Genomic DNA, 19,164 nt, shown 5'->3' on the forward strand with positions numbered 1-19,164 from the left:
TGCATATTCGAGGAGAATTTAAATGATTTGATAGGTGCTACTCATATCAACAAGATGTATCTTATTTTCTGGTGCCCACGCGGAAAAAATTCTAAGGTTAAGCGTGCTTGATTTGGAGCAATTTCGAGATGGATAATCCCTTGGGAAGTGTTTCGGGAAGCGTGCAAATAAGGACAAAACACGCTAGAAAAGATATGTGTTGATTTGTGGGGAAGTTTGAAGCCTGATTTGTGGGGATAGCCGTCAAGTTTGAAGCCGGACTGTTACAGTATTGATTGCAATCGATATTGTGTGTGTCGAATTGGGGTTTTGATTGCAATCGGTAATTGCTACCACTCCATTCGAATTGGGGTATTGATGCTCTGTGTTAGTTTGTGCTTTGAGTTGAGGTTCTGTGTGTTAGATTAGCTGAAATGTGTGATGAGCAATTGATTTATGTTGCGTTGATTATGCTCTCTTGTGTGTGAATCACAAGCAGAAATTATGGAGGTTATTTTGGATATTTTAATTTATAATCACGATTCCAACCATATTTACCAAACACAAAAAGAAATGTTTGCTTTCAAGCAAGCGCTACTAAATGCCTGGCTAATAAAACATATCCATGCCACCCAAGCCACCTTTCCTTGGTTTCCACCAAACCCACATTTGTTGGGTACTTTTAGAGATTGGAAAGGGAATTGAATCAATTACTTATTATTTGATTTAGGTAATGAGATAATCATTATCCTTATTCGAGGTTAAACCAAGTATTTAATAAAAATAATAATTATTATTATCATTCCACCCATTTATTTGATTTTATTCATTTTTTCATTCTTCTGCTTGAATCAAAGGACCACTGAGGCCTTACCCGCTAGTCAAAAGTCAAACGAGGCCTAAATAGGTTTTGACTTTTTGGTTCTAGTAAAACGTTTTGAATTTTCGAATAAACCAGTTAGATAAATGGACTTCTGTCACCCTTTCTCATCTAGCCACAAATGATTTACACTTAAATAATCGACCAATATAATAAGCTCATTTTTTCTTTCTGTTATTTGTATTTCAATTGCTGCTGATTCATTCCTCAAAGTTTAGCCATGGCGAAGAAACCAGTCAGATACTGCGTGGTATGGTAACTATCAAATCTTCATTCCAGCTCATCCATAATATCATCAAACACATTTGATTCTGTTTTGAGTGTAAAATTTGAAACTAATTGGTGCTTGAAAACAGGTCGATGCATTTACTGATTCGGCATTCAAGGGTAATCCGGCAGCAGTGTGCCTGCTGGAGGAGGAGAGAGAGGAGGAGTGGCTGCAAGCGGTGGCGCGTGAGTTCAACATATCCGAGACCTGCTACTTGACTCGCCTCTCCGACTCAGCTGGTGGCGCCCCGGGGTTCCGTCTCCGCTGGTTCACACCTGTTGCTGAGGTTCATACTTTCGCTTTTTTGCATACTGTTTTTGTTAATTCAACTATTCCTCCAGTTTTGAACATATATATTTTTTTTAATACAAGTTTTGAACATATATTGCCAGATCGATTTACTGATTATAAGGTTTTCCAAGCAGTGTTGATGTGCTGATCTTGTAATTGTTTAGTGTATCAAGTTTGATTGTTATATTATGTGGATGAGGTTTGCTGCATTTTGAGATTTATCGTGTTAATTGATCTTGAGCATTGGTTGTATCAGTAACCCTAGCTGCAAATATGGTTGCTCCACAAGCTGGTGATGAGATTATTGAAAATCCAATGCCTTTTAGGTAGGTTATTCATATAATCACTCTCAAAAAAATTCTGAGAGCTCTTCATTTGGTTCTAAAGGACTTAAATATGGTGCTTAGCTGATTTGTCTCCCGTAGCTCAAGTGCCTAGTAACAATGGAATGTTGTTTAAGTTCAAACTCCAATAAGTACCTAAGAGTTTCATTTTTCTTCGACTGGTGATATGTATGCACTGGAAGAAGTCAGTGATGACTATTTGGATACCAATATCAGCACTCTTTTGTTTTAGTTGAATGTTAGATATTGAATTGAGTTACCAATGGTGCTTTGAATGTGATTATAAATGGGGAAGCAATAATGGACTGTTAAGTAGCTGTTTGTTTGCAGGTCAATCTTTGTGGACATGCAACATTAGCTGCGGCTCACTTTCTCTTTGCATATGACTTGGTGAACTCTGATACGATTGAGTTCTCAACCCTGTCTGGGATTCTGACAGCAAAAAGAGTAGCTGACACCAAATTGTCAGATTCATCCATATCGGTGAATGGTAACACGCCTAATGACTTCCTCATTGAACTGGATTTTCCAGTTGTCCCCATAGAGGAATATGATGGTGATGGTGCTGCTGAGATTTCAACTATTTGTAAAAGCATCAACATTGCTTCTGTGGATGAGATCCACAAAACAACTACGTCAGATGATCTCCTCGTATGTATTCCATTTCGTTGCTGTATTGATATATATTCTTTTTGTTGCACTGAGAAGTAATTGCTTCTGTTCCCTATCGGTAAGAGTTAATATGGAAGTGAATTTCTTAAAATGAAATTCAATTAAACCTTGAAGATGTTGGAAGGTATGATTGTAAAGATTGATTTAGTTTGACTGTAGAGTGTATACCTCGTTTGGTTTTGGCAGGTTGTGCTAAAATCTGGCAAGGCGGTTGTAGAAATAGAACCCAACTTTGATGAGATTAAAAAATGTCCTGGCAAGGGAATAATTGTTACTGGGCTTGCTCCAACAGGCTCAGGATTTGATTTTTTCAGTCGCTTTTTCTGCCCTAAGCTCGGGGTGAATGAGGTAATATGCCTAACTCATTGCAAACATCTTCATCTCCATCCTTCTATGTTTATTTTCTGAAAGTTGAGGATCTGCAATTATGATCACTTAAGAAGCTCGGGGGCTTAATGGAAATCAACAAATGAAAAATTTATCCCCCTTCATGTTTCATTATCAACTATATTCCCACAACGATATGGAATTGAATTGAGCACAAACACGTGGAACTGGAGTATGTTATAATGATATACGCATCTTCTGAGATGTTTTTCTCCATCTTGTTGGTAATAATGAAATATCACTGCTTAGTTATTGCAGTTATGACAAGCTTGTATTTGTTACATGATGTCACAGATATTAAGTGCTGCAATTTTATACCTACTATTCAGGAATAAACAGCATCATAATGCTTACGGCAACATTTTTTTTAGCATTCTTAGTTCTTTTTTCCTAAAGATTGATTGAATGTTTTGTCCATTTTATAGGATCCTGTATGTGGAAGCGCACATTGTGCTATGGTGCCCTACTGGAGCAAGAAGCTGGGGAAATGCGATTTCATCGCGTATCAAGTAAATATAAGCTATTTGTCGCCATAACATACAGTCACATAAAAAACAACCTTCACCATACTAATCCGGTGCTCTTGAATTAGGCATCACCAAGAAGTGGCATTCTAAATCTGCATCTTGATGAGAAGAATCAGAGGGTGTTGCTTCGAGGCAAAGCCGTCGCGGTGATGGAAGGCTCTCTTCTGGTTTAAATCAGAGTGCCACCGAATAAGTTTCTTGGTCTGTACTCTATGCTAATTGTTGTGTGATGAAAGGCTCTCTTCTGGTTTAAATCAGAGAAGGCCACTGAATAAGTTTCTTGGTCTGTACTCTATGCTAATTTTTGTGTGAAGTATAACAGAATTTCAGTTTTCCCATATCCACATAATTGTGTGTTGTGTGTAAATTGAAAGTGCTATAGGCTAGTGTTGGAGTAGCATTTACAACATTTCTAGGCTTCTAGTCCAATGTGCTGCTTAAGTCAAGTTTTTACCTGCACTTTAGTTTTGTGTCATTTGATATTCATATTTGAGAAAGTGAGATGTTTTTCTTGAATATACAGTATATATATGTGAATTGGGCGAGAAACGCGATCACCTAGGTTATACGATGCCGACGCATTTGTACGAAGTTATATCATTTTCAGAAACATATATAAAGCCTTTTTAAATAGTTCCAATATGATGCTTGAAGCAGCTTTCCAATTTCTAAATAAACTTTTTTTTTTGGTAAGCCCAATACTTATTTAATGCTTTTAGTCCGATTACTTACTTGCTCTTGGGCCTTCATATTTTGTTGTGGGCCAAATTAAAATAATAATAAAAGAAACTATGGATTTTGGTCCATATGTAGAATTACTTTATATGCACATAGATTTTTTATGTTTTTTAAATATTTTTAGTACATAAGTTACTTATTTAATTATGGGGTAATTGCCTGTTAATTCATAACGTTTACTCGGAATTGGCTTTTGCTCCCATTTTCGAAGGTGTGGCCCCTAAATACATAACCTTTTATTTTGTCTCGTTTTTCTCCTGTCACCGGTTTTTTCTTACGCCGGCGCCGGAAATTACACCGTGGCAGCCGGAATTGACAAGGTGGCAGCCGGAAATTGACACATGGACATATTATTAACATGTGGAATAAAAAAATAAAATAAATAAATAAAAACAAAATTCCCCTCCCCCCCACCCCATCGTCTTCTTCCCCCTTTCTCCTTCCCCCCCACCTGCCGCTTCCACCACACGCCGACGAAGACGTGCCCGGCCGAGGACGCCACCCCTTTCGTCTGTTCACCTCTCTCGCGAGCTCCGTTCACGAACGATATTTTTTAGTAGCATAGCAGGTGAAAGGGTAGTTCATAGGCGAAGGATACTTCGCTGTCAATTTGTGAAAATCAGTAGAGAGGGAGGCGGCTGCTCCCCACCGGAACTCCAGCGGCGGCGGAAGACGTTACTTGAGAATGAGGGGTGTGTCGGGTGGAGACCGGATTTGGGGATTTAGGGCTTCGGATTTAAGGGTTTAGATCTGGGGAAGATTCAAGGTCTGGAAGGAAATGGCGGAAGGGGAATTGGGTGAAGCTCTCTTTCTCGGAAATGAGGCGAAAATGGCGGATTTGATGGTGGGAAGGGCTGACGGAATTTGGTGGTGGTGGTGGCGGGAAGGGCTGACGAAACTTGGTGAGGTTGACGCCTAGGTTCGCCGCCGCCGCCGCGCGTTTGCCTTGGCTCCCCTCCAGCGAAATAACCACCACGTCGCCGCCAAGTCGCCGCTGAGCCGAGGTGAGGAGGGGGGTGGCTGGCGCCGTCGCAGGCGGCAGAGGGGCTGGCAGAGGGTGGGGGGAGGGGAGGAAGGGGAAGAAGATGATGGAGTTGGGAGAATTTTGTTTTTTTTTTTTTTAAATTTTATTCCACATGTTAATAATATGTCCATGTGTCAATTTCCGGCAGCCACCTTGTCAATTCCGGCTGCCACGGTGTAATTTCCGGCGCCGGCGTAAGAAAAAACCGGTGACAAGAGAAAAACGAGACAAAATAAAAGGTTATGTATTTAGGGGCCACACCTTCGAAAATGGGAGCAAAAACCAATTCCGAGTAAACGTTATGGATTTACATGCAATTACCCCTTTAATTATTTAATGCTTTATATTTATAAAAGAATATATTCGATACAATATCAAAGTTTTTCTGTATATCATTTTGTAGAGTCAAAGTGCTTACATATATCATTTTATGTAGTAATATAAGTAACGAAATATAATTCTAAATATATATTTGTGTCGTACTATCATTATATTTGTGTTGTACTATCTTTTAATATGAACTGTATGATATGAAAGTTATTTATTATTCTTATTCCTATTTTTTGAATTATGTAATGTACATGATTAGTTTTGTTTAACCACTTTCTACTATGTTTTGTATCACTTTTGTTTTTCTTTTTACAATTCTATAGTACCATTACAATACTTCACAAATACGTATCAATATTCACGTCGTGCGAAGCGCGGGTATGTTACTCTTATTATATATGTTGTGCGAAGCACTGATATGTTTTGTATCATTTTTTTTTTTTTTGCTTTTTACAATTCTATATATTAATGTTATTATATGATAAATACGTATGAATAATTGGATCGTGCGTAGCACGGGTATAATACTAGTTAACACCTAAATTGAAACCCATCTAGCTTAAGCTTAACGTGAAGTGCCGCCTCGATCTCTTTCAACTTGCAGTGTCACGCGATTTTTTTTTCAATTTTTTTCTGAATGTAACATGCAAAATCTAGCTGAAAATAAATAAATTAAAGACTAACAATGTAATTTTCCAACCCTTCAAAAAAAATGTGAATCTCCCAAACATAAATGTGTGTAATTTTGTGCGAAATTGTTGGTTATGACGATGTACTTTTCATTGGTTGGGTTTAGTGAAAAGGAATAAAGACAAACTCTTTGAGGAGTATACAATCAATGCTTGTAATTTCTTTTGTTGATCAATATATGGAGGACTCGAACCCATGACCTTAGGTCTTGGACATTAACCTCATATCACTAGGCCAACACATACACACACTTTCGTTGATCAATCTTGCTTGTTCACATGTTAAACTAGCTTGTTGCAAATTGTTGATGATTTAATTCTGTTTAGTAAGCAAAGCTCTACGCTTCTTATTCATTCCAGTTTCAAGTATACTAATATATGGCGTTTACTCATTGTGATAAATCGAATTTACAACAGGTGAAAAGTGTATGTATGGTTCAACATGCTCAATGCTGTTTAACTTGGTCACAATTGATGATTCGTATAGGTTTAACATCAGATAATACCATTTTCTTAGGTAATACCGTAATTAGGGGTGAGCAAAATCGGACCAAAACCGACGAATCGGATCGAACCGATCAAATTTTTCGGTCCGAGCCGGTTTTGGTCCATGTATTGGTCTGGTCCGGTCCTATTTTCTTGGACCGAAAATATTTCGGTTTGGTTTTGGTCCCGGGGAGGCCAAAACCGACGAAAATCGGACCGAACCATATATATATATATATATATATATATATATATATATATAATATATTTAATATTTTTATTAATATTTTAATTAATTTCTAATATTTTTGTTTGTGGATTTTGAGACTTTGTGTGGTTGTTTTAACTTGATTATGGATTTTGTAGCTTTTTATTGGAGTTAGTTTATGGATTTTATTTTATAGATTTTTGTTGTATTGAATTATTATTGTTAAACATGATAAAAAAATATGTTTAAAAATGTGATTTTTTTTTGTTTATTTCGCAAATTGCCGAAAATAGTTGGTTTTGGACCGAATCGGACCGAGAACCGATGGTGGTTTCGGTCCTAGGGTTTCAGTTCGTTCGGTTCGGTCCATAAAATATTTCTCCGTCGGTTCGGTCCGGTCCGGACCGACGGCTCACCCCTAACCTTAATGCTCATGTATTTTTATGTATAAAGCAATCTAATCTTGTATATATAATTATGCATTTTTTGAAAATTACATTACATGTATATATTTAGTAATGTTAATGCATCTATGCAATTTTGAATTTACATATGTAGTTTTGTGTTTAACATTATGCAAATATAAAAAAAATATTATATCTAAGGGAAGGGTACTATATGATCTCTCCTCTATATATATATATGCCAAGGTTCACTGGACTTTACAAAAAGACTCTCATTTTCTCCCTAAAACTTGTTTACAAACCTAGAATAGTCATAATTTCAACCATCTCTTCGTTGCATCCAACTTCTTTAAGGTAATCAATGAATTGAATCACCAATTCCATTGGTACCTCCAAATTCTTGGGTAGTTGATATGCTCTAATCAATGCTCCCTGTCCCATATGTGGGATTTTATAGGAGTTTTGTCCTCTTATCTTCATGATTTCAACCATGCATCCCTGCAAACTTAGAAAAAACATTATTCAATGTGTTAGCTTCATGCTTGTTGAAAGAGTTAATCACTGTTGAAAAACATAATTAGTTGTTGTCTCCACTTGTAATGATTGGATGACCCTAAACCATCCTAAATCATTAACATTACAGTAAGGGGAATTGGGTGGCTACTGTACTAATCTGATATTGAACCCATTTTGGGTTGCACGCTTGCAGCAGCCCTGAACTCTTCATCATTGTCATTGATATGCGGTCTAGCATTGTCTTGTTGGATTTTTATGTCTTTACTTGCTCCCGCTGGCCATATATCCATGATGGTTGGCAAAATCTGAAATTAAGACAATTATGTGAACATATATAACCATTTATGAGTTCTATGATGCATTTATGTGGCCTACATGGTGTGTTGCATTTATGTGGCTAAATGGTGTGCTGCATTTATGTATAATAAATGGTGGTTGTGTGATTTCCAAGGGCAAACTTGAACCTTAACAGCTTGTTGGGGACTGTTAAGTTGGGTTTTATGACCGATGTGTGAGTTCGAATTGCTCCAGTGCGCACCCATCTGCCCACTGTACTCTTGCTTTGTCCTAAACCTTTTGCTAAAGTTCTTATACTACTTCTCTTTAATAACTCCAAAGTGGTAAGTAAATTAGTGTCAAGAATCACCACCTTTTTCCTTTTAAAACTTAGCTTTCCACTTTGAAGATGAATCACTTCACCCTCTTGTCGTTGTTTTTTTGCAGCTTTCTATAGGCGGTGAATAGTGGCCCGGGAGATGGAGAACTTCTCGGTGGCAGCCTTGCTCTTCCCATGAATTGGCTTCCCATTCACACATCCTTCGAGAAGAGATATTGCACTATTTGATTTCTTTTTGAGGTGGATAGATCCTTGATCACCACCATTTTTATTTTCTTGCTGCTTTTTTGTTGATGTATTTAAGAATGGTAACTGACGGCTGTTGTTGTATTTATAGCATAGGGCTCTCAGTTTTGGTGGGAGTCCAATTTTTTTTTAAGTTTGGAGCCTTTTTTGTAATTTGGCAGACATGACTTTTAATGAAATGAAGATTTTATTGGGAATATTGCTCTCTGCCGCCTCCTCCACTTTTTAATTTTTTGGCTATATTTTTTTTTATGTTTGCTGAAATATACTCCCTCCGTCTCACAAAAATATGAACGTTTTTCCATTTTGGGGTGTCTCACAAAAACATGAACCTTTCCATTTTAGTATATCATGGCCCACCACTACTTTTCCTTAATTAATTCATTACTCTCACAACACCTTTCAAAGTGGGACCTATTTTCCACTTACTTTAACTCTCAACTAACATTTCTTAAAACCTGTGCATTTCTCTTTGTTCATGTTTTTGTGAGACGGATGGAGTATATAAAAAGGGTTAAGTATCAAATAAGCCCCTGTCATAATGGCCCTTATCACGTTTAGCTCCCTATAGTCGAAGTTGGGCCAACTAAACCCTCATACTACCTAAAATCGAACAATCAGGCCCTCTGCCCTAATGACGACTTAACGGCCGTTAACTATTTTTTTTAACATAGTTAATTTCTCGCCGGAAACATACCGTGGGTTTTAACACAGTTAATTTTTCGCTGGAAACTCGCCAGCAACCTTCAATAATGCGTGGGGATGAAGTAGAACTCCCATTTCTGCAGCCAACCGCCGACCGCTTCTCAAGCAGCGGCGCCGCCCTCTGCAAAGCCATATCTCCCAAATTGCCTCATTTCTCAGCTCTAGGTTGTGCCGCTGCCCCACGCAGCGCCGTCCCCTTCCGTGGTGGCGGCGAAGCCATCGCCACACTTGGTCAGATCTCTCGAACAAAACCCAAATCAGACCAACCCCTACTTCTCCTCCCTCGAATAACCGGCGAAAGGCATGGCCTCCGTGAAGGAATATTAAATTGAATTAATACTCGATTGCCCGATGATCGTTTCTTGGATTATTATTAATTCATCATACAACGATTAAATCCTAACATGCTCCTATGAATTTAACAGCTGCACATAGGTGTTAGGAAAACTTACTTGAGAATCGGATGCACAAACTGTTGATGATCGCGTCGAAAGAATCTGACTCCAGCTCTGATCTTCTCGACTGTATCCCGCTCAATTCCCAACGTTGGATGGACAACGAGCTATGGAAATTCCCAAGACAGAATGGCCACACACGTTTTCTGCGCCTCCCTCTGCTCTCAAAACCCTAATTTTTTTTTTATCAGTATATTTTCCTGAGAGCTGACAGCTGTATTTAATAATACAGAAAAGAGGAGGAGGCGCCAATCTCTATGTGAGGGCCGAAAATCTGTCTTCTTGGGCTAGGAGACATTGGGCCAGCCCAGGGACCAGATACAAGGAATAAAGATGGGCCTCAAATAAATTAATTTATCTATGGTCAGCCCAGACCATAATTAATTTATAAATATCAGTTCATTCCACTAGAGAACCAATACTGACTTACCCCTTTATTGCCGGTGATGAGTCGGGGCTTGTATTTAGACTTATTAAATCTCCGTATTTAAAATATCCGACATCCATTAATTAATTAGAGCTCTGACAGCTTAAATTAATTAATCTCTTAATAATTCCTTAAGCAGTACCACTCAAACTTTATTATTACGCCTGAACTTAATCAACCTGCAGGGTTTAGCGTAATAAACCTTATTGAGCTCCTTAAGGGGATGTCATTATCCTATACCGGATACGGGTACTAATACAGATAATCAAATATCATATATTAACCGCTATCACCCAAGATACAGAGTACTCGAGTTAGTATATAACTTTCACCCATAGTAAGTCAAAGTGATATACGAATTAATATATATATCTGAATACTTATTAGTATTAAGATTTATAAGTCACCGAGATCTTTATTCTTCACTTAAGTCAGATAGAAGAATACATCTCAAACTTGTGGTCCTATCAATACGTAATGACGTACCAGTATAGACAAGTAGCCAAGACAAACTACTTCCATCTATACTGCAGCCTAAACCAATAACTTGTCCTAGAGTTATTTCGGCTGTGATCATATTATATCTCTTAAGGTTATTCCAATTATATGGTCTTCTGTGATCTACAACACACCATATAATCTACTTATACAGAGATAAAGAACATGCATATGTAATCATGAACACAATCAGATAGGAGATAAGAACAGTGAAAACAGGAATCATTGTATACAGGCATAAAGTTCTTGCTTTCAGTATACAAATCCAACACTCCGACCACCGTTCGCCCAACAACCTAGGTCACACCTGAAAAACCCAGCCGCTGTTGCCGCTCTCTCTGTCCTCTGACGGCCAAGCCCCTAGCAGATGCAAGATGATTCCTCTGTCGAATCAAAAAGGTTGGACGGCGTCTCGCCGCTGAGTCATAAGCACGGCGACAACCGAGACCCAAAGCTCGGCGGCGGCGGTGGCGATTCCAAAAATGGGGCTAGGGCTCGGTTTAAAATGCATGTTCCCTGAAATCTGAAATTGAGAAAGGGAATAAGGGAGAGAGAAATTAGGGCTCGATTGGGTGCTCCGCAAAAGACTGAGATGGGATAGAGGAGCTCCGGCCCAAGGCGGCGACCCACGCTGGAGGAGAGGGTCAGCGTTCGTCGGATTGTGCATTCTTGTGCAGGGGCTGTTTTGGGTGCTGAAGCTGCTAGTTAGGGTCGGTCGGTAGGGAGAGAGGATTAAAATTAAAGATTTTTTCTTTTTAAAACAGACGACGTTAACTTCCCGTTAGGGCAGAGGGCCCGATTGTTTGATTTTAGGTAGTATGAGGGTTTAGTTGGCCCAACTTCGACTATAAGGAGCTAAACGTGATAAGGGCCACAATAATAGGAGCTTATTTGATATTTAACCCTATCAAAAAATATATGTATTAAATAAATGAAAAACAAAAATTTAATTCAAATTATATTCAATTAATTAAAAATAATTTTGAAAAAGAAATTAAAAGAGTATTAAAAAAATAAGTCTAATTACCTAATCACTTTTTTATTTTATTACCTGCACACTTAAAACACTAATCTACAATTCTTTAATTTCCGTGCCCAAAACAAATGCATCAAGATTCATGGGAGGGAGGGAGTATTAATTATAACTAAATTTTAATTAGTGTGAATGCAACAGAGCATGCTGAAACGAATAAAGCCCAATACTGTAGAATTCTGACCCAATATGGAAACCTTAGTAAGTCGGGCCAATATATGAGTGAGGGCCCATTTCACCCAAATTCCAATCGATCTTCAAGATTTTAGTATAGGCGCCACCACTGCGAAAACCCTCCCCCTTCTGACGAAGGCGCTCACTTTTTTTGAACAAAACCCTAATTCTCCGGCGACGTTTTACTCGCTAGGATGAAGCTCGTCAGGTGAGTTTTTCTTCCTCATACTCTGCTAAGACGCTTTGATTTGTTCTTTTACGGTCGAGTTATGGGAAATCTATGACTTACTGCTATGATTCGAGCAGGTTTTTGATGAAATTGAACAACGAGACCGTGTCGATTGAGCTAAAAAATGGCACCGTTGTGCACGGAACTATCATTGGTTCGTCATTTTTTCTGTATCTCGATTATTCCTTTTTTTTTTCTTTTTCTTTTTACGTCATTGATTCAAAAATGGCGTCGTCGAGACTTTTTTTTAAATTACGTTTGTTCCTAATTTTTTATTTGTTGTGTAATTTTTCCTGTAACTGATTTCTCGGTTTCTTTCTCTATAAAATCAAAATAACCGGTCCTTTTTGTTTTCGGGTCAACTTGTCAATAATGAAATGTAGGTCTTAATGTGTTAAAGTTCTAGTAATTTTTGTATCTGATGTTGAAATGCAAGATGACTAGAGTGAAGTTCAGTAGTTTGTGTGGGAGTCATGTTCTTGTGTTTAGTACGATAGTAGTGTGATCTGTTAAACCAACTTGAATACTGAGAAATTGGTTTTAGAAGAAGTAAAAGGATGGCAGGCTAATCTAAAATGGGAGCATTTCAAATAGGCCGTACTTTCTTACTTGCCTTACTGTTGCCAAATGCTTTTAGCGACATCTTTAGTTTTAAATTTATGAAATGACTCATGTTTGATGTAGAAAATATATTGAGTTACTGGTATGAGAAGTGCATTAGTAGTAGTCGCATTTGATGTGTCAAGTGATCACAAATTTAAGTCAGTGCTGTTCCACTGGCAAATTTTGTTCGCGCCTCTATTGCCTTTCATGTTCTTAGTTGTTCATCTTTTTATGCATTCTTGAACTCTTTATTGGTTGTAGTTGGGATGTAATTATCATTTGATGAAATGCTTTGTTGTTGGGTATTTGTGTGAAGCGAGACATTATATCAGTTATTAGACTTATCTGCACTGCACAGAAGATAGTTTAGATAAAAATGATTTTCAGGCTTTCAGCAGATGCAAGCTTGCTCTACAGGTTTAGAAAATACAGAAATTTAACTGCAGTTTCTGACTCTAATTTTTACTTTTTATAGGCGTTGACATCAGTATGAATACTCACTTAAAGACAGTAAAGCTTACTTTGAAGGGAAAGAATCCTGTGACTATGGATCACTTGAGTGTGAGGGGTAATAATATTCGTTATTACATCCTTCCTGATAGCTTGAATCTCGAGACGTTGCTTGTGGAAGAGACTCCTAGGGTCAAGCCCAAGAAGCCCACTGCAGGTATGAACATACTCATTGAAGCTCTCTTTGCAATTGTAGTTGATCTTCTATTCTACTACTAGTATATTCAATGTTTTTCTCTTATTCTAGTGTATTGAATCTTCTATTCTTTGTGATTTCAGGAAGAGCTGTGGGACGTGGTAGAGGCCGTGGTCGTGGGCGCGGGCGTGGTAGAGGCCGCTAAGTATTGTTCCCATCATCTAATTTTTTGCTGGCCTTTTGTTATGTAAACATCTGTATTAAGAACTGAACTAGCTTAAATGACTTGAATATGATCGGTGCGTTGTTTACAGGTAAAGATCATTTCAATCTTAATGACCTGACCTATTCCAGGTTTGGCCCAATTGAGATCATGTATGTCTTTTGCTTTTCATGACTCCTGTTTCCATAATTTGATGTCTACCACATCCTTATCGTAATTTTATATGTCCTGGTCCCATAACCATTTAAATTCCCCAACTTCCATCAACACGAGTGTCTAATGCCTTCTTCCCTAACTGCTCCAAAATGCCTGTTGCTGCCAGCATTTCATTCTACTAAGATGTAGGAAGAACATATGCTACTCTAGTCTTCTGTGATATTTTTTTAGATTTCTAAATTATATGATTCCATGTTGACCGAGTATAATTAGGGCATTAGTAGCAGATGAACGTATTCTGTTCACATATTTGATATCTTCTCTTTAATTGTATGTGGCAAACTTTGGTACATCTAGATGCGCATGTGTTTTGTGTAATTGTATCCTAAGTTGGGATTAGTAAACCCTAAGTTGAGAACTACTATTAAACCTTAAGTAGGGATTAATGAATCCTAATTAGATTCAATTAGAGTGGATGCACATGTGTTTTGTGTAATTGTATTTATATGGCGATTTGGACGAAGATAATTTTGAGGGAGGTGTAATTGTAAAGTAGGTGAGCTGTAAGATGTGACCAGGTTGTATGCGTAAGTCAATCATATGATGATATTCTTGTTTGGTCAAGAGTAGCCATCACACTTTGTTTAGGATTATATGTTTGTTTTGGATTTCAAAATGATACCGTCTCATCATTAATGCTCTCGGTGCTTTGGATAAGGCCTACGCTTTATCCTTTGCCATGGCCCATGCCCAACTTGCATTTGGAGATCTTTTCTTGTTATTAAATGATCGGAGAATGGAAGATGTAAGACGGTTTTGGATATTGTCTGAACATTCTTTATTGACGTATTTCTTGCTTGATATTTTGTTAGGAATCTAAGCCAGTGTGTTGGATTCAATTCATTTAAAGGAAAGTTATGCTTGTTTTTTTTTTTACTAAACAAATGATTGCGTAATGAATGGTGGACTCCAACATGAGATTTTTTGCGTTAGATGCTAACCCATTCTACTATTTTTTGAAAGGACTAACCATTCTATTATTAGATCAACATATACATACTATTATTGCATCCTTATCCTTTCTAGAAAACAAAATGAGTTTGTGCTCTTTTATTTGCGTTAAACTAAGCTATTTATCCTTTGATATACGTTGACTTTTGAGATTTCTAATCAAGAGCCAAAATGTAACTTCATTATTTCTGATAGTAGTATAATTTTTTAGGTTTTTTACAACCGAGTCTCAGGGGGACCAAATCACTAATAGTTTAAAAGTAAATGAATACATTTATAATATAATTGAAATCACAAAGAGTTAGTAGTCTCCAAATTGAAATTTATATATTTGATTTGATTTTGATTGCTAATTAAGCTTTAATTTTGTCGAAAGTCAAATTTAAGTGAAAATTGTAATAGAATTATAAATTTATGTATTTTTTTGGCTTAATAGAAAGTTTGGGTGAAAATTATAGTAATTTTTTTTCAAAGTTCATATAGTTTCTGACCATAACCCCCCTCAACATTTTACATTTTAATAATTATCGCTTGATATTAGAAAATTTGCAGGCCAACTCAATATAATAAAATTTTAAAAGAATTGCAGATTATAAAAATAAAATAAAATTGAACTTTCAGTGATCTACCTTTTATGGAAAAATTTGTCACTGTAGTGAAAATTCAATCAGGCCTCCCTTTCCATCAGTTTAGTTTATGAGTATAAATAATGAAGATTTTAAAATTTTGATATGGTGAACTTGTTCAGCTGTATTCGGTTTTAATTTTGTCGAGTCATGAAGAAATGGTTGAATGCGCATTGATAGACAATACTAACACAACTAGTTGCACAAAAATATCGCCGAGACAAAGCGGGAGAAGCATAGTAAAAGTCGTCGTGGGGTCCACTTCTGGAAGCCTTACGTGTTAAGATGAGAAGCAGATATCTTCTCAATTCCAACGTTTTTTAATTACACTCGCAAGAGAGGGATAGAATTACAAAAATCAATATCCGAAACAATCAATCTGGGACCCGACAAAGCATCAGATCTTTTGCAGAAAAGTAATGGAGACTTAGAGAGTGACCCTTCCTCTACGCATATTATACAACCCCCTTTCTCCGATTTCTTGCTCATACAATTACCTCACCTGTCCGTGAGGAGTAGTAAACGGCGATTTCGGAATTAGGGTTTTAATCTATTTCAGGTGCGTTTCTCATTTAGCCCCTCTTTCTCTAAGCCACATGTTTCCTTTGGGTTTTTCTTAATTGGATTGTATTTTCCATTTTCTTATGGGTTATGTTCCAAGTTCAATGCTTCCCTTGTTTTATTGGCATTGCGCAAATGTGTTTTTACAAGTATTTTAAGTGGCCCAATTTTGTACATTAGAATCGTGTTTGTTAGGTGAGTGGAATTTTGACCTATTTTCTATGTATTACATAGGAACCCTTTTGTTTCGGAATCAGGAAGTTGCAAGAGCTATGCCCTTTTAGAATTGTTGCTATTTATTTGCTTAGACTTTTTCAAACTTCCATGATTTGCTCTAAAAGATACTGCGTTTTGGTAGAATAATGGAATTTGGTGTTAAGCCAAGAATATGGATACAGCTTTCCAAACTATTTACATGTCATGATTCAAGATAAAGCCCTAAGATTTTGTGTAGCTGTGTGAAAAAAATTGCTCCTATCTTCGTATAAATCTTTCTGTCATATGTTATATGTATGAGGGCAAAATGGGAATTCTTGTAGATTGGTTTCTGATGCTTACCTGTTCCCTAAATTGCTTTACCTGGAGGAGCAGAATACTAGCTAGAATTTGCTTCTTTCTTGAATAAAAATGATCTTAGTTTACTAGGGAAGTTGAGAAGTTTTTGGTGATTGGTCAGTTATGAACATATTATTCAAAATCTTGGTATTCTGGCTTGGTTTTTGTATGTAAAAGTAGCTTTTCTGATCCTGTATTAATCAGCAGAGTGCATAATAAGTTTCACGGAGAATCCTACCCTCATTTTAGATCTCTGAAGGATAATATAATGGGTTATTAGTTTATAGTGATGTTATATAGGTGACGGGAATTCTAGGGAAGCTTTGAATACTGAAGCTGAGTCAGTCATGTATAGGTCAAAAAACTTGTTCTCTGAGCTAGTTTGTTGATGGAACGAGGGGTATAAGACTTTGAATGAATGCACATCAGGATTCATCGTAGTTCTTGTACAACTGGAGATTTTTAAATATCTAGGTGCTGGAAGATCCCTAATATTATACTATGATTTTTCTGTTAGGAGTGATTGCTATTGAAAATCACCCAGGAACAATTTATCACCTGAAGATGATTAATCTAAAGGATTTTTTGAGTTGATTATCCATATCAAAACAAGAGATGGTAATGGTTGTGGAAGGTCTTTTTGGGCTTCATGCAGCAAAAACTGCAACACTACTGTCACTACCTAACATGCATTAACATAAGATATTTATCTAATCATTAATAAATTTAGAACAACAAACTGTTTTATAGCTTCATTAGTCACTTGTTTATTGGAGTATGAAGTGAGACAGGGGCATCGAGTGGGGCCTTTGCCACGGTGCCAAATTATAACTCAGCAGGGGTGGACGCAAAAAAAAATCTCCGGTGGGGACTATATTTTCTAAACTGAGTTTTAGATTTCTACAAGATAATTGTCTTACGATTTGATTTGGTAATGGCCATGGGGGCTATTATACAATGATTCACACAAAAATGGCGATAATTTGACGATTTTAAAATAATAAAACTTAAAAAAATGTTTGGTGGAGGCTTTAGCCCCCTCTTTGCTCCACTTGGGTATGCCCCTGCACCTCAGTTAAGGTTCTATAATATTGCTTATGAAACACAACAGTCGAATGCCTGCATACTCACTGAAGTAATTTCTTTTGTGCTATTTACAATACATTATCTCCGCTTGTTTGCCTTCATCCATAATTTGCCTTACCTTTTTCAGATGGTAAAAGAACTTTGAAAATGTCGGTTTCATCAGTTGATAGTATGGCATCATTAAGCAGCGATCTTTGCTATGACATACTAAGGCGTCTTGATGGTGCTAATTTGGCCATTGCAGCCTGTACTTGTGCCGCATTTTCTTCTATCTCAAAAGAAGAGAAGCTGTGGGAAAATGTATGCTCTTCCATGTGGCCTTCAACGAACAGCAATGATGTCAAAACTTTGATCTCTTCAGTCGGTGGATTTAAAAAGTTTTATGCTGATTGTTTCCCCCTCATAGTAAACAAGGAGGTTCCTGAATTTCACTGCAATGACTACTATGATTATCCTCAAGAATGGACTGAAGCCGACTATTATGGTGACGAGGATGAAGTAGAAAATATTTCACCATCAGATTTCGTGTCTATTGTGGATATCAGATTTAGAGAGAAAACAATTTGTTCTAAAGTCCTCTGGGGTATTCCCTACGCAAATGGTTCAAGTGGTTGGTTTTACAATTGTCCTTTTCGAATTGATCTTCTTGCCAACGCTGCTAGAGATGACGAGCAAGCAGATGAGGTTGTGCTCTCAGTATCTGATGGCCTGCCTCCAAGTTGGTCGATTGAAAGAGAAAGAAAAGATGGGAAGCTTTGGCACGAGCTTCGTGATGGAATCAGGCTTAGTTGGATTCTAGTTAACATCAAAACAAAAAAGGCTGCTAATCTCTCAAGTTGGAGTTCTATAGGAGGGCAGAGACATTGGCCTACCGACAAGGATTTCTTGATACGATTCGGTTCTATTCTCCCTGCTAAAGGTATCCTTCCATGTCAAGTAGTGGAGTGCATCCTTATCATGAAGTTCAAAGTGGTCGTTGCCGAAGATGGAGGCTCCCATACCACTATCAAATTGTCGGAACTAAGCATGCAGCTCGGAGACATGGAAGGTTCTCATGTCAACGGGAGAAACAGTTTGCTCGTTCTAAAAGAAGCACTCAACTGCCCTAGGAGCAAGAATTACAGCGAGGCCCTCGAGTCCTGTCACTTGTACTCAAAAGTCCAGAGCGAGCTCAAGGAGGAGAAGATGAGATATGAAAACAGGTTGGATACACTTTGGATTTTAGGAAGTATTGCTGCTTGCGCCACATTTTGTTTATACTGTTTGTGAAAATCCCTCAAATCTCCCTACGGCTTGTTTGTTATGCGACGCAGTTTTGGTTTTTGCACATATAGTTTGTATGTTTATCTTACCTTAGCACGCGATGGTTCTTCTACGTTGCTTGTATAGTAAGGCGATGAGTAAATTATCTTTTAACTACCTTACATAGGTCAAAGAGTTGATCAAATGTTGCTAAAGTTGGCATTGTCTTCAATAGGGCTTGTGATTGTGCAGTAACTGTTTATCTGCTACGTTATAGTGTTCTTGGTTTTGATCATCTATCTATCTATATCTTTGTTAATTCTTGCAAA

At 37.4% G+C, this 19,164-nt stretch overlaps 3 protein-coding genes across 3 annotated transcripts; all 3 read left to right on the plus strand.

Moving 5' to 3' along the window:
• The first annotated feature begins 913 nt into the window (after positions 1-913).
• On the plus strand, positions 914-3,688 carry LOC131016210 (uncharacterized). Its single transcript, XM_057944850.1, has 6 exons — positions 914-1,109; positions 1,216-1,413; positions 2,093-2,413; positions 2,621-2,782; positions 3,247-3,330; positions 3,414-3,688. Exons 1-6 carry the CDS (start codon positions 1,080-1,082, stop codon positions 3,519-3,521), a joined length of 903 nt encoding a protein of 300 aa, XP_057800833.1. The 5' UTR covers positions 914-1,079; the 3' UTR covers positions 3,522-3,688.
• An 8,224-nt stretch (positions 3,689-11,912) lies between these two features.
• On the plus strand, positions 11,913-13,749 carry LOC131016212 (small nuclear ribonucleoprotein SmD1a-like). The gene is made up of 4 exons (XM_057944852.1): positions 11,913-12,105; positions 12,204-12,280; positions 13,205-13,396; positions 13,519-13,749. Exons 1-4 carry the CDS (start codon positions 12,092-12,094, stop codon positions 13,578-13,580), a joined length of 345 nt encoding a protein of 114 aa, XP_057800835.1. The 5' UTR covers positions 11,913-12,091; the 3' UTR covers positions 13,581-13,749.
• Positions 13,750-14,442: 693 nt separating this feature from the next.
• LOC131016211 (F-box protein At2g27310-like) lies at positions 14,443-19,164 on the plus strand. Its single transcript, XM_057944851.1, has 2 exons — positions 14,443-15,950; positions 17,721-19,164. Exon 2 carries the CDS (start codon positions 17,741-17,743, stop codon positions 18,860-18,862), a length of 1,122 nt encoding a protein of 373 aa, XP_057800834.1. The 5' UTR covers positions 14,443-15,950; positions 17,721-17,740; the 3' UTR covers positions 18,863-19,164.

The sequence above is a fragment of the Salvia miltiorrhiza genome, chromosome 3 (assembly GCF_028751815.1).
Source record: "Salvia miltiorrhiza cultivar Shanhuang (shh) chromosome 3, IMPLAD_Smil_shh, whole genome shotgun sequence".
In the NCBI taxonomy this organism is placed as follows: domain Eukaryota; kingdom Viridiplantae; phylum Streptophyta; class Magnoliopsida; order Lamiales; family Lamiaceae; genus Salvia; species Salvia miltiorrhiza.

Bases quoted from the DNA above. Each gene is read 5' to 3' on its own strand.
- LOC131016210 (XM_057944850.1), top strand. From the start codon at position 1,080: ATGGCGAAGAAACCAGTCAGATACTGCGTG. The intron at 1,414-2,092 runs GTTCATACTTTC...GTTTGTTTGCAG, and splicing joins GGTTCACACCTGTTGCTGAG to GTCAATCTTTGTGGACATGC. The intron at 2,414-2,620 runs GTATGTATTCCA...TGGTTTTGGCAG, and splicing joins CTACGTCAGATGATCTCCTC to GTTGTGCTAAAATCTGGCAA.
- LOC131016212 (XM_057944852.1), top strand. The intron at 12,281-13,204 runs GTTCGTCATTTT...TACTTTTTATAG, and splicing joins TGTGCACGGAACTATCATTG to GCGTTGACATCAGTATGAAT. The intron at 13,397-13,518 runs GTATGAACATAC...TTGTGATTTCAG, and splicing joins GCCCAAGAAGCCCACTGCAG to GAAGAGCTGTGGGACGTGGT.
- LOC131016211 (XM_057944851.1), top strand. From the start codon at position 17,741: ATGTCGGTTTCATCAGTTGATAGTATGGCATCATTAAGCAGCGATCTT.